Source organism: Carassius gibelio, chromosome B17 (assembly GCF_023724105.1).
Source record: "Carassius gibelio isolate Cgi1373 ecotype wild population from Czech Republic chromosome B17, carGib1.2-hapl.c, whole genome shotgun sequence".
NCBI classification, from domain to species: Eukaryota; Metazoa; Chordata; class Actinopteri; order Cypriniformes; family Cyprinidae; genus Carassius; species Carassius gibelio.
This window is the reverse complement of record NC_068412.1, coordinates 28,171,705-28,186,704: the sequence shown is the minus strand read 5'-3', so window position 1 is coordinate 28,186,704 and position 15,000 is coordinate 28,171,705. Positions and strand designations below refer to the sequence as shown.

General features: G+C 34.8%; 2 protein-coding genes across 6 annotated transcripts in view; both read right to left on the bottom strand.

The window, feature by feature from the left end:
* The window catches only part of xgb (x globin), a 9,403-nt gene extending 6,829 nt beyond the window's left edge, over positions 1-2,574 (bottom strand). The window contains exon 1 of the mRNA XM_052581270.1: positions 2,279-2,574. Coding sequence (XP_052437230.1) covers positions 2,279-2,448 — 170 coding nt within the window. The 5' untranslated portion in view covers positions 2,449-2,574. The remainder of the gene's footprint in view (positions 1-2,278) is intronic.
* An 868-nt stretch (positions 2,575-3,442) lies between these two features.
* Positions 3,443-15,000, bottom strand: part of LOC127976299 (pleckstrin homology domain-containing family G member 3) — a 48,825-nt gene continuing 37,267 nt past the window's right edge. For 3 of the 5 annotated variants that reach the window (XM_052580636.1, XM_052580637.1, XM_052580640.1), the window contains 11 exons: positions 14,738-14,920; positions 13,808-13,900; positions 13,640-13,726; positions 12,837-12,870; positions 12,598-12,696; positions 12,463-12,495; positions 10,172-10,182; positions 9,387-9,704; positions 8,332-8,436; positions 6,313-7,735; positions 3,443-5,263 (listed from right to left, as the gene is read on the bottom strand). In XM_052580636.1, coding sequence (XP_052436596.1) covers positions 4,572-5,263; positions 6,313-7,735; positions 8,332-8,436; positions 9,387-9,704; positions 10,172-10,182; positions 12,463-12,495; positions 12,598-12,696; positions 12,837-12,870; positions 13,640-13,726; positions 13,808-13,900; positions 14,738-14,920 — 3,078 coding nt within the window. In that variant the 3' untranslated portion in view covers positions 3,443-4,571. The remainder of the gene's footprint in view (positions 5,264-6,312; positions 7,736-8,331; positions 8,437-9,386; positions 9,705-10,171; positions 10,183-12,462; positions 12,496-12,597; positions 12,697-12,836; positions 12,871-13,639; positions 13,727-13,807; positions 13,901-14,737; positions 14,921-15,000) is intronic. The other 2 variants (XM_052580638.1, XM_052580639.1) reach the window with 2 other exon arrangements.

The window sequence follows — 15,000 nt, the reverse complement described above, 5'->3', positions numbered from 1 at the left end:
GATACTTACTGTAAATCAAACAGAAAAGCTCAGAATGTCATTGCATTAGAAACAAAACATGTTTTCAAGTCACTGCTTCACTTTCAACCGAACAGAATTCAAACTTGTTCTAAACTTGCTCATGTACATTATGTTGTTGCATAGGATTTTCATTTCATTTTGTACAGTGTAATTATTTCCAATACAGATCTTTAAAGATGCCTTTTTAGAAAGTATATTTTCATAAACACACTGTTGATATATATAAAGATTACACTAAAATAAAACAGTTATATACAATATCTCAATTCAAAATACTGATATATTGAAGTTCTATACAGTATATATATATATTAGTTTGAAATATATATGAAATGTGTCCTAATGTGTTTGGAAAGATGTATATACTTCCATAACGAACTTGTCTGATAAAAAGATCACTTCTGTTTTTATTTTATTTTTTAATCAGTTAATAATATAATATCAGGAAAAATTACTTTAGTCTGTAATAAGCCCAGAAAAGACTAAATTTACTGACACAAAGAGCTCAAATAAGCTGACAAGAGATCAGTCTACGTTTAAAAAAGACTTTAGGAGTCAGAAAGGAGATTGAATCAATACATTAAGCCACAATAACAACACAATAATGAGAGCCCAGCCAATGAAACATAAGAAAAACTCAAAGAGACAGTTTTTAACCTTTAACCTTTCACAATCACTAGATATCTGATGCATTCAAGTCACTCTGACTGAAAAGCATTGCAGCAGAATTAAAAGTCTTTCTAAAGATGCTAATATACACCTACAGAAAGTCTATAATTGTATATTTTAGCACAAAAGAGCTGATGTTCATATGGTTATTAATATATATTAAGTTATTAAGCTGGTTCTGAATTATTATTTTTACCAGATGTTGTCTGATTCAACTTTTTCCCCTATATTTTTTCATGATGTCTGAAACAAAACAGAGATAAGAAACTCATTATATTCTTTTACAGTGGCACAGATCATGAGCGGAGGTGTTTTAGACACATGATACTCCTGAAGTCAATCTTTCAGATGGCATTCATCAACATTGATCTGAATGTTGTCTGCTAAATCTAGCCATTAAATATTGTTTATGAGAGATGACTGACAGTATATCATATTTCAGTAAGTAGTGTAGTTTTAAGTTCAAGTTGTCGATACATTGTGACAATTTACTCCACTATAGGATCAACGTGTTAAAAACAAAGTATATACATGTAGTGTGTGTGTCCCCAAAACCAGTCTTGAGTCTCTGGGGTGTATTTGTAGCAATAGACAACAATGCATTGTATCGGTCAAAATTATAGATTTTTCTTTTAAACCAAAAACTATTAGGATATTAAGTAAAGATCATGCTCATGAAGTTTAGTAAATCTCCTACTGTAAATATACCAAAACTTACTTTTTGATTAGTAATATGCATTGCAAAAAAACTTCATTTGAACAACTTTAAAGATGATTTTCTCAATATTTAGATTTTTTTTTTGCTCCCTCATTCCAGATTTTCAAATAGTTTTATCTTCGAACAAACCATACATCAATGGAAAGATGATTATTTATTGATTTTTATTTATATAATTTATATTATTGAAGTGGATCAAAACCTTTCATCAAAGTTGTCCTAAAACCTAAAAGTGTTCTAAACTACTATATGAGATTTTTTCCTGTTTTTTTTTTTTCTAATTGAAACAAATATTAACTGAAATAAAATATTTAAAAACTTTAACTTTTTTTTTAGCTTAACTTGAAGTACCAAAATAAATAAAATTAAATAAAATGTATAAAAACTAGACATTTTACATAAATTAAAAAGAAAACAGAAAATGTAAAAATTAAAATTCATTTAAAATATAACAATAATAGTTTAAAAATTATAGGCTTCTAAAATACAGAATGTATGCATATATATATATATATATATATATATATATATATATATATATATACAATTTTACACTGTCAAGAGACTAGCTATACAATACTAATTAAAAAATAAAGTATATATAGCTAAGCCTATGAACAGTACTATTACTATTACTATCTTGGTTAGGATGAGTCATGACGTAATATCAATATGTTGTTAAATATTAGTCAATGAGTTGATCGGATGCAAAACATCAACAGGTATCAAATATCACTACCTCTTATAAACATTCAACGTGCAACACGATTAGTTTTCGCTTTAATACACAAGATGAGACAGGCATGCATTTCTCTGTCAAGCTGTTTTGAATGATTGTATTAGGAAAGAAAGACGCTCTACAATTCTCACCGGACAAACATGATTATTCCCACTTTGGCGATGTCCTCCTGGATGACTCTCCAGGACTCTTTGATGAGCTGGATGTGATCCGGAGTGAGTCTCGCTGGAGCCTCGTCCTCGGTATTTCTGCTCTCTGCTGATCTCGGAGTCACTCCGGATCCAGAGATCGCGCATCCCATCCTGACACGAGCACAGCTCCCTCGGCTCTCAGATCAACTCAGTCTGTCTGTCTGTCTGTCTGCTGCTCGGGATAGTCGTGTCTCTAGCTGTCTGAGAGGCTGTGCTTCTCCATGACTGATCAGAGTCAGACCTCGAACCTCTCAGAACCTGACACCTGCTCCACGGGAGGGAGGAGCTCATCTTCATCAGCATCAGCATCATCATCACTCAACAACATGCAAAAGATCCCTTCTAGACTATTTTTAGCCTTTAACTACAGCGTTAATGAAAAATCATCTAGATATTTCAACTAATTGCTTAATGTCAAACAACTCTGTAACACTTTCTATGAAGGTTGTGCAAAAAATGCATTCCTATAAATATTGAATAATTGATGCATAATATTGAATTAGACCATTTTAGGATTATTTACGAAAATATGCAAAGGTATAATGAATGCATATTGTAGTTTCTATCTAATCTTTTCTCGTACTGTATCTCTTAAGACTGAAATAATGATGCTGAAAATCCAGCTTTGATCATAGGAATAAATTAAATTTTAATGTATATTCATATAGGAGACAGTTATTTGAAATTTCAATAATATAAAACATTTTTAACAGCATTTTAATCAAATTAATACAGACTTTGTGAGAAAAAGAGACTTAGAAAAACAAAAACAAAAAATTAAATTAGTCCTAAAGTTTATCCACTAGTATGTTCGTCCTGGAGGATTTTCGATGTAATAAATGTCTGGAAGTATATAAAAGCATCTGCTTAATCATTACTTGATTTCAAAAAGGTATATGCCTCCATATATCCATTAAAAGGTAATCTGCTTTTCAGCTCCTTCCATGAAAGTCATTAATCATATCCATGTTCTGAAGACTGATTAAAAAGTGCAGAAACTAATAATACTGTAATATGCCCCCAAGTCATGTGCAATCATTTTGATACAAAAAAAAAAGAAAAGAAAAACCAAACACATAAGTACTGCAAGCAGGACAAAGGAAATAATGTTTAAAGCATGGAAAGTTTCTTTTAATGTAGTATATCAGAAAAATAGGATATGAACTGAACATTTTTACATAGGAATTTGTGCATCATATTTACACCAATTCAAATAAATAAAAAAAATATTAAGAAAACAGTGACATCATGCCTGGAGATAAATCCCACCAATGAGCAGAAAGATACAACCAAAAACAAGCTAGCTTATAATATATCCCATTAAACATGACCCGATACACATTTTGTGACCGTGCATTATATATTGCTCAAATGACGTATACTTTAATAACCTCAATAAGCAAATTGCAAATTCTCAATCTCAGATTTTTAAATTCACATCTGACATTTAAATAATTAAAAACAAGCACGATATGTTGTCAACAAAGCAGCATTTTAATTTGACACCCAACATTCAGTCAAACTGAGCACTATTTGACCGATTTCTGATTTCAGATTGAATTTTACATCAGTCTTTGTCACCGTTTATCATTCATCAGCATAATCTGATTATGATTTCTAATTTTCTTCTCATTAGTGGGGAATGACGTCTTTATGAGATTACGGTCTTTCCTCTGGTCAGAGCTTGAACACAAACAGTGAAGAGACATCAGGCAATGCTTACCAAAAATAACTAACAGATTGCATTTAATATTACAGTGCTCTTCCAGAAACGTGAAAATGTGTACTAATAAAGTTCAAACAAAAACAGATGCATTGGTAACTTAGTATGCACGGACCTGTTACTTTATATAGTCTTCCTTATTGCTTTTTATTTCGAAATGTCTGAAAGAAAAAAATACACATTTAACCACTTTTCCAAAAGTACAGTACCAGAGTCAGCTTCTTTAACAAATGTTTACATCTCAATGAAATATACACATATATTTACAAATGCAAATTTCATAAATATATTCTTTGAGGTCCATAAGCATCCCTTTTTCAGTTGGATAATTCATAACTGGAATTTAAAAGTCATGCTTGCTTTCCATAAACACAGAACACCAAACATGTGTAAGACTTACTTAGCCTCTCAAACAGTGGCCAAATTACATATTTTCGAGAGAGGAATCCTAGCTGTAAGATATTTTAAGGTTCCGAGTGTAAAGAGTAAGAAAGTCTCAAGTATTAGAATTCAGAAATTTATCCCGCAGGTTTTAACCAAACTATGTTGACTGTTCTCAGCGTTTTCCATGCATTCACTAAAGTTGTGCTCTTTACTGTTTGCCACTGCAAGTTCAGATTGTGAAACCATTGCTGAATCATCCTCTTCAGGCTTGCCCAAGCAAGTCGTCTCTAAAACAAGGTTGTTCCCATCTTGACCAGAATCACAACTTCTCTCCAGTTGCTCGTGTGCATTAGTGGATCCCAAGCCGGAATCAAATGCATTACCGCTACACAGCGAAGGCAAACCTTCCCCTTCAAGGGTCTTGCTGGAACATGTAGAATCTATTGAAGTAGATCTCTGCAATGTGCTATTGCTGAAAGGGGACGAACAAGACAATGAACACGATGCACTGGATCTCTCTGATCCAGTTTCCAGAGCTCTTTCTGAAAAAGAAGTACTGCGACCCACTGGGAACGGACGAGGGGAAGCGGTTGCATCATCTTGACTTTGCTTGTTATATTTGGAACGCAACTCTTTTACATCCGGCCAGTTGAAGGTCTCGGTTTGTATAGGACTTTGTGGTCTCTGAGCATTTAATCTGCAATTGAAGAACTGAGGACTTCCAGGAGAACAGAGGCTGGAAGTTGGACTAGTAGTCGTAGAGTCCGGGATAAGGTCCTGCTCATTCAAGTTCAACAACAGTGGCTTGTCAGGAATGCCTATGTACAAAAGAGCTGTGATTAAAAGTCTGCTTTTGATAAATATACGTGATTTTACAATAGAATTTACCAGAGAACAAATCCAATGATTTCTCAAGGGGATTGTGGGATGCATGGATGTAGAGCAAGGGTGTCCAATCTTGTTCTTGGAGGCTTAGTAGAGTTTCGCTCCAACTAGCTTCAACACACTTACCTGGAACTTTCTAGTGAGTATGAAGACCTTGATTCAATTTCAGGTGTGTGGCAGTTGTGTCCTAATGATTAGAGAGTCTGACTTGTAAACTGAAGGTTGCAGGTTTGATTTCAAGGTTTGAAAATGAAATGCAGCTCTCTTTTCTTCCTTCAATACCCATGACTGAGATGCCCTAGAACAAGGCACCAAACCCCCAATTGCTCCCAGGTTGGAGCTTAACTCTGTAGGATAGTTTCCCTCCAGGAACATGTTTGGACACCATCAGCGGTAGAGGAATTACCCAAGGGTTTGTCTAAATGATGATCATGCAACCACAACTAAAAACTGCAATACACTCTGATTTAGGAATCCATTAACCAAAGAGAACTTGACACAGGCAAGTGTACTTGTGCTCTGGGAATTAATTGTTTTCCCACTTGATTTCAATCTGGCCCACCTCTATCCACAACCTAAAAATGGCTCTAATTAACAATTTGATGGATAGGAATGTGCCAGATCCATTTCTAGTGTCACGCCTTTAAGCAAATACCAATGGTCTGGATTGGTAAACAAAAAGCCAGTGGTTCCCAATCCTGGTCCTGAAGAACTCCCAACATTGCACATTTTAGATGCCAAACACATAATTAAACTCACTTGGTTCAACTAATTAGCTATTAAGATTCAGAGACTGTGTTGCAGGTTTTCCAGAACCAGGGTTGGGAACTACTGAGCTATGCCAACAGACAAGACACTGAAAGTTGGGGGATTGTTCCTCAACTAAAAATGAACAGTCAGTTTGGATATGAATGTGTCGGCAAAACAAAAAAATGACAGAAGGGACATTACGAAACTTGGCAAACTCAGACATTACACCCACCTTTCTCTTTTCCTGGAGGTCTCTCCTCCATCACGCAAGACAGGTTCTTGGGCACGAAATGGTTGTCTGAGATCTTGGGCCTCTGCTTTACCATCGGTCTGTTGTTTTTGATACGCTGACTGTACTGCCTGGCCAAATGAAACACCTTATTTTTCATTTTCTCCATTTCTTGAAGGATGCGTTCATCCTCACTAGCAGACCGTAAGGAGATGCTCTTTGGTAAAGAAGTGTGGTCAACATTGTGGTGCTCTTGTAACTTGTGTTCCTCATTTGGATGCCTTAGGGACTCTTGCATCTTGTCCTTTTCTAAGACGTTGTTGATTGGGGACGAGGAAAAGCTTTCATCGGTCTCTTCCAGTATTACCAGAGGTTCCCCAAGTCCGCTATCCAAGCTCCCCTTACTGGTTTCTGCTTTCTTTTCTTCACCAGGTGTAGTCATTTGGGAATCCTCCGAGTCCTGATGTCGTTCAGAAGTCCCAGTTATCTCCATCTCCATGTCTTGCCACGCTTTAGCCATATCAGATGCAGACTGGAATTCATCATTCCCACTTAGATCTCGAAGGTTGGACTCTTTGCCATTTGCAGGGACCACAAAATCAGAGCTATCCTTTGCTTTCTTGTCGACCCCCAAGCCTGATAGATTAAAGACTGACCATAAAGTTGGCCTTGTGATGGAAGGGACCCTCTTATGCAATGCTAAATCCTCGTCTGCAAGGTCATTGAGTTGTTGGCTCAGATTACGGACTAGGCCTGCAGGGATGTACGAAAGGCTCTCTCTGCGTTTGACGGCAAAGCTTGCATCCTGGTGCTCAGCATGTTCATAGTACCTTCGAATCTTATGTATGAGCAATCTGTCGTTTTTGGAAAGGGTATCCGGATTCATTTGAGATCTTTGGTTTGGTATAAACAGGCTGTCGGGAACAGTCTCTGTTAATGGTTCTGGAGTGGACCGTCTAAACTCAAGGCCTTTGTCTTTCTCACGGGGCTCGGCACCACAGCTGAGCAAACTGCTTCTACTTTCCAATTGAGAAGAGGGGCAGCCCAAGTCAAAAGACTCTTCGACTCCTAGACTAGTATTTTGAAAGAGACTGCTGGCACATCGCTCGGAGATATTGCTTTCCTTGTCCAGAACAGATGAAGACAAGAGGCCACCAGGTGCTTCAACATCTACCTCCATGTTCTGCACATCTTCTGAGAGGTGCTCTTCTAGTCCAGGAGGAGATGAGAAATGCACACTGTCCTCAACATTATCGCCAATTCTTTGTCCTCCAGTATTGAAGTCTATTATCTCTGGATCGGTGTGGCATCCTGCCATTATTATCCCAGAGATTTTGGGATAATCATCTGATTGGTTCATCCCCGTTTCCTCTGACTCTCTGAGAGGAGAAAAGACCTTCGGTGAACTGCGTTCCCCAGTTGAGCTCTAGAAAGTGGACAGAATGAAGTGAGTTACTGCTACAGGAAGCTGAGAAGAGGATGTGAAGATAACTTAATTCAATCTCCAGTCTCTCCATTATGGCCAGCATGAAACAAGTGCAATTTATCTAGATTTGAAATACAGCTGCTATTTATATTTCCAACCTTGTAACCATCCCTTCCCCTTAGCATTAGCCAATTATCAATGCTGAGAAAACAACTCCCACAGTATTTCCAGAAGCAACCATTGACTCAGAATTAACTTTTGCTTACGGAGACAACATGTGTATGTGTGCAACAACATGCATAAAGGTAAAGGTATTGCTATTTGACAATAGTGCATCTGCGTTGTACTTTTTGAACCCAACATCAGTCCTATACAACATATTATAGCAATTAGAAGAGATTAGAAAAGGGAAATATCTGTAGAGTCTCTATATGACTAGAAATTTCAATATGAATGTACATAGTGGCTGTACACAATGCCTACCCAAACAGTGTTTTTGGGAACATAGACATGTTCAAATGTTCATTTTCAGCACTTTCTATCTAGGTTTACTAGACCGAAATATACATTTTGAGGTCCTCGATATATGACGTTACCTGTTCAAAGAGAGTCAAACTTTCACTTGTATCATCATGTTTTTCTTTAGTGGGTGTTTGGCTGCTTTGGTTCATTGGCCAATTTTCCCAACAACCTTCTCTGTCCTAAGGACACAACACAGACAATTACAGGAATCTAACAGATGTAAATGTTCTACTAAATGACAGCGTTCACAGTCCCCATCTGTGATATTTGAACATTTCATAAACATCTGCAATTCATTTAAAAGCATCCATGCATTTCAGTGTTTTTCCACAGACAACAGACCTTCTATAATTGCTTTTGTGCGCCAATAAACAAAATACAATGAAACAGGAACCTTTGTTTAGTTTAATTACGGAAGGCAAGCCATCCGACCTCCACTACCGAAATTTGACAGTTAAATTTCCCTTTGAAGTCAAACTTCAATATATATATATATAAAAAATCTCATTGTGTCTCCAAGTACAAAAACACTTTGAGACACCCGGCGTCCCGTATTATTATGCATTGGATCTTAGTAACCAAGACATGCTGTAAATTCCCCATCACATGTGCACTGACGCATCTGGCATGAAATATAACACTGATTCAAGAGACATAGGACAAAACAATATCAGCCATTAGTATAGTGGCTCACCTGATGTGAGTTTTTATATTTTTAGGTACCTGTGATTACATATCCTTTGAGGTTTAATGGAAGATTTGATCATAATAACCTGACACATTAATTTCTGCATCAGACATAACTGCAAAAACATGCATTTAGGTAGAAAATGCCATTTCACCGAAAGCCTGCTTTGTCCGAACCCCCAAAGAATCAGTGATAAATCTTTTGAAAACTGATTTTGAAGATGACATTCAAGTTGTAGGTCATTGAGAAATGTGTTTATGTATGATTAGCGGCCGTGCATGCAGTTATGTCCATGCAATGATTCATGCAACAGCATTCGAGCATCAGATATGTTGGTGCAAAAGTAGAAATAGATCTCAGCATGCAGTAGATGGGATGTGATTGACAGATTGCAGCCACCAGCTTATGGACGTGAAACAGAAAGCGATAGGTGACCCTCACCGTGATGAACTGATTGAAAAGCAAAGCCTTGGCCCTATAATGCCAGCAGGAGATGGCGGCCAACACTGAAGTGGCAAAGTCTGCTACCTGCTCGACTCCCATCAGATCTTCCTCTTCAACATTATCTCCTCCTATTCTGTCCTCTGCGCTCTTTGCTTTCTCACGGTCATCCAGCGAACCTGTGCTGGATTCATGATGTTGTCCGTTCTGAATCATTCCTGGCTCCGTAGTCTTGAGTTCTGGGTTTGAGTTTGTGGTTTTGGGCAGCATGGAAAGACGGTCTTTATCCACTAATAGAGTACCTTCGCTGTCTGCATGCTGGACGCCATAGAGAAGTCATGGGATGTCAATGGGGATTTATGGAAAAACTGATTTCTATATCAAAACTGGCACCTTTTAAACCATGTTAAATGTGCATTTTAGATTAATTCAATAGGTTTTCATGAGTTATGTTGGTTCTATGCAACATTTTTGTTTATATTTGTTGCCAAATTGTTTTGCATTGTTTGTTGAGCCATTGTTTAAAGGCAGTTTTCTACCTCATGATGATAGACAATAAAGATTTTGCATGCATTTAGTTTGGAATTGCATTTATTAAATAAATGCACCATATTTTTTCTTATGAATGTGATTCAGTGTACTGTAAATGCATTTGACTAATTGGTTTTGTTCCTCTTTTTTGCATAAAAGTGTCTTATAATTGCATAAATATTAATGTAAGTTTAAGCCGTTTCTTTTACTTAATGTGAAAAGCTTGCAATGGAGAGTGAATGTAGAGATCTTACCTTAAGCGTTCCTGTGTGATGTCCATGGATGATTAAGATAATGCAAAGACAAAGATAAATTAAATTTGATTAATATAATAATTCAGCAACAGGTTATGTTCAGATGCATTTCAAATGTGATCTTTAAGACCTAGTGTTGGGTAATTTGATGTTGCATAATGCATAATTTTTCTCCAAAAATAAAGCGAGAGAAAGATAGAGGGAAAAAAATATTTAATGCACTTCTCAAAATAACAAAAGCAGTCAAAAATGTTTGATTTTAATGACAAAAAGTACTATTTGAAATATATTATTTAATTTGCAATGTGCAAAAAAAAAAAATCACGATTGGGCATAAAATTATGTGAAAATGGGTTTGATCAAAATCATCTTAATCTGGCTCAGATAAAACAGGAATCATGTGTTTGTGGTGTTTTTCTGTTGACGTAAGGTTAGTACAAGGCATCTTCACTGCAAAAGTGGTTGTCAAAAGCAATAATTCAATAAAAAGCGGATTATTTTGAGAATAAATCTGACATGCTATTGCTTTTAAAATCAGCACCCTAAAATTAGTACGAAACCTAGATTTCATTTAGCAAACATGATGCATTTTTATTTTCTGTTTGCACATAACAAAGTGCTATAAATGTGTGTGCTCTGCCAAAGATAATTAAATCAACTGGCAATGAAATGCATGCTCTGCGGATGCATGGAGCTACTTAAGAGCGCTTGGACACTCCCCGCTGATTTCCAAGACAGGAACAGGAAAAGCTGTAGTTGGAAATGACAACTTAATTTGAAAGGTGATAAAACGGCATGACAGGCTTGGCTTTCCTCTTCATTTTCTCCCAATCAGAATGCATAATGCACTCGTGCTGACAGCGAGCCAAAAACAGGTTTGTGGACTGAAAGGAACTGGCGCATGACAAAGCCTGCGGCTGATGGGCTCCATAATTAACATCATTATGTGTGCGGGCGGAGGATCGGGGCTGTGGCCTTTGATCTGACACAGGAGGGACCAGTCCAGTCGATGTGGCTTTGATGCTAAAGCGGGCAGCGCAGAACATACGGGACACGTGTCTCTCACACGAGCCGAAACAAACAGCACACACCTGCCCTGAGCCCAAGATGACAGAGATTTGATCAGCGCTATCTCTGATCTTTTGTTTAACAGCGCTTCTTTAATCAGTCAGGCAATCAAAACTAGACTACATAAACTACATTTATTGGTTTCTGCATTTATTTCATGAAATGCATATACTATACATATATTGCAAAATCCATATGCATGTATATATATGTATGCATTTTGCAATATACGTATATATGCATTTTATAAAAACTATAAATAAACTATATATTTGTATTTATTTGTTTCTGCATTTATTTCATGAAATGCATATACTATACATATATTGCAAAATCCATATGCATGTATATATATGAATGCATTTTGCAATATACGTATATATGCATTTTATAAAAACTATAAATAAACTATATGTTTGTATTTATTTGTTTCTGCATTTATTTCATGAAATGCATATACTATACATATATTGCAAAATCCATATGCATGTATATATATGTATGCATTTTGCAATATACGTATATGCATTTTATAAAAACTATAAATAAACTATATATTTGTATTTATTTGTTTCTGCATTTATTTCATGAAATGCATATACTATACATATATTGCAAAATCCATATGCATGTATATATATGTATGCATTTTGCAATATACGTATATATGCATTTTATAAAAACTATAAATAAACTATATATATATAAATAATCAATGTATAAAATTATTGCATCATTATTATCAATATATGTTATTATTTAATTTATATTGATTGTTGTTTAATTTGTTGGTTCATAAAATATTATTTAAAATCATATTTAAAAATTATATAAAAAAAATTGCACATATTTGCTAATACAGGATGTTATTTTATTATTTACTTTATATTGTTTTTTGTTGTTTTAGTGTATTAAAGTTGATACAAATATTATTAAAAATGATTTAATTGATTAAATTATTTAGCTAAATTAATATATTTGCTAATACAGGTCAGAAACTTCATTTGTGTTTTGTGCATCTATTTCGCTTTAATGACAGAACAAATCCTGATGCACGTGTTCTCTTGCATGATCTGAGCATCTTAAAATTCAGTGAAAGCAAGAAAATCTGACTGTCTGAATACAGAATCACAAGATCAGTGATGCTCATTTACTTGCATTTGTTTAGCTGTTGAGAAACATAACTTTCTGCGTATTTTCAAGTTTAAATGTGATTTGGTTACCTTTAGTGCTTCGTACAGATCGTTTAGCCGGTTCTGTCCAACAAAACAGAGGACAAGATCACAACATAAACAATTAAACAGTGGAAATTCAGTTTGAGCTTTAATTTATATGAGTGTAGAGACAGATTCACGCACCAGAGCGTCTCCGTTCCTGTAACACATCAGAGAAATCGTCATTTTGACAAGACGACGCTTTCTTCAGCCGGTCTGGACTGTAGCGGTACTTCACTGGACCTGAACAGAGAAGAAACAACACAACAACAGGCTCTGAAACTGATTTAATAAGAGTTCTAGTGTTTCAAAAAAATTTTTGCTATAAAAACAAGTCATTCACTGAAGCACCTTGTTTGAAAATCAATCTAAACACAACTTACATGTGGAGTCCATGTCCAGGATCGCGTCTTTGGCCTAGAAAGCAATTAACATGAAAATGTTTATTACAAAATTGCTGATTGAGAGAAACATTAATGTTTTTGCAGTCTAAAAATAATACATGAATTTAAATGAATAAATAAAACAATATAAAAATGCTAATTGAGAATGAATATTTTAAAAACAAAAAGAAAACACTAGTTAAAAATTATAAAATAATACAAATGAAAAAAAAAAATCACTAACAAAAAAAAATAAAAAAAAAAATAAAAAAAATTGAAATGTAAAATGAAAATAAATAATTAAAAAGATCTAAAATCAATATAAAATGAGTATTAAAAAGAATTAAATGATAAAAATTGTAAAATGAACAATTTTAAAATAGAAATAATCTAAATGAAATGCTTACTAAAAATTAAAAAAAAAAAAATATCTGTATTTTAATAACTATAAACGAACTATAAAATAAAAAACTAAAAAAAAGCATAAATGAAAAATGTACAGTTTTAAATAAAAACAACCAAAATAAAACACTTGAATTAAATGCAAATGTGAAATGAATATAAATTCAAAAAAGAAACAAATAAAAAAATAATTCACTTTTTAAATAAAAACACTTAATAAAAAGTATTTTAATTGTTTAATTGAATGCCACTTGAGTATGAACAAACATCACAGAACTGTGAATGTGTTATTAAATCACTGAAATATTAAGTTTAAATACGGGATAAAAGGGATTTGGCTGATGAAAACGTTTAGGAAACCCATGTCTAAATAACAGATCACGTTTATATTTACTACGTACTTTCTGCGGGATAACGGCGTGATGGTTCTCCAGAATGAGTCTCTTTATGTGATGAGCCCACAGTTTCTTCTCCTCCACCGTTCTGGCCTGAGAAACACAATGAACTATGATTAAAAATAAAAATAAAAGCTTGAGCGGGTCATCTGTGTGCCGTGATCTCAAACTGACCTGAACCGTGTGCGGCTGCTTGGGCTGCTTGTAATGCGTCACGCTGAAGCGCAGCGAATCTTTGGCACTTTCTATCAGCATCAGTGTGGAACTCTGAACACAGGCAAAACAGCACAAACAACGTGTTTTTCTCAAATCATCTGTTGAATAACTTACTAAATTTTAGAATGGCTCTGTCAGATATTATTTTTACAGAAAGCAATAAAGAAGTTGGAAAAGCTTTTGAATATCCAATATCTGGGAATAAAAGGAGATAATGGTCTAAAAAAAAAAAAATTTAATTCATTATAAATTAAAATAAAAATGATTTTGAAATAAATAATATCTGTTAAATTAAATATAATATTAGTTTGTAAATAAAGTTAAAAACATGAATAAAACTAACAAATGTGAAAAAAGTAAATAATAATAATAAAAAAAAAACTAAAAATGAATAAAATAATAAAAATGTAAAATAGAAACAAATAAATACATTTTAAATTACCCCCCCCCCCCACCCAAAAAAAAAAAAACACAACACCCTTAAAGGGATACTCCACCCCAAAATGAAAATTTTTGAAAAACAAAAATAACTCATTTATTTGGGCGTCTATGGGACAGTCACACGCCTCCCGGTTTTCATCCAAAATATCTTAAATTGTGTTCTGAAGACAGCAAAGCTTTTACGGGTTTGGAACGACACGGGGGTAAGTGTTTAATGACAAAATCTTCATTTTGGGGTGAGTATCCCTTTAATAAAATAATTTAATAGTGTTTACCTGCATGTCATGTGAGCATTGAACTGTGCATGTGAACGTGTTGTTACATCACTGAAATGTTAATTTTAAATCTCAAGAGGATATTTTAGGTCAAAGTGTTTCGGGTCATAAAAAGGTTTAGGAATCCCTGGTCTAAACAACAGATGCTGTCTCAGATTGAACGACATTATACCGAGATGTGAGTCTTGTAGACGTAAAGTTCTCCTCGTTTCTTGGTGATGAGCAGCATCTTATCGAACAGGAACAGGGTTCTCTCCTTTCTGGCGCGGTGGACGTGAAACGTTCCTTCCAGAACCAACTCGCCGAATGTGGTCAGATCCGGACCATTCCAGTTTATGAGCAGAGACTGGACCTCCTGCGTGCACAATAGAATAGAATAGAATAAAACAGAATTGCATAAAATAGAACAGAATATAATAAATTAGGGAAGGGCAG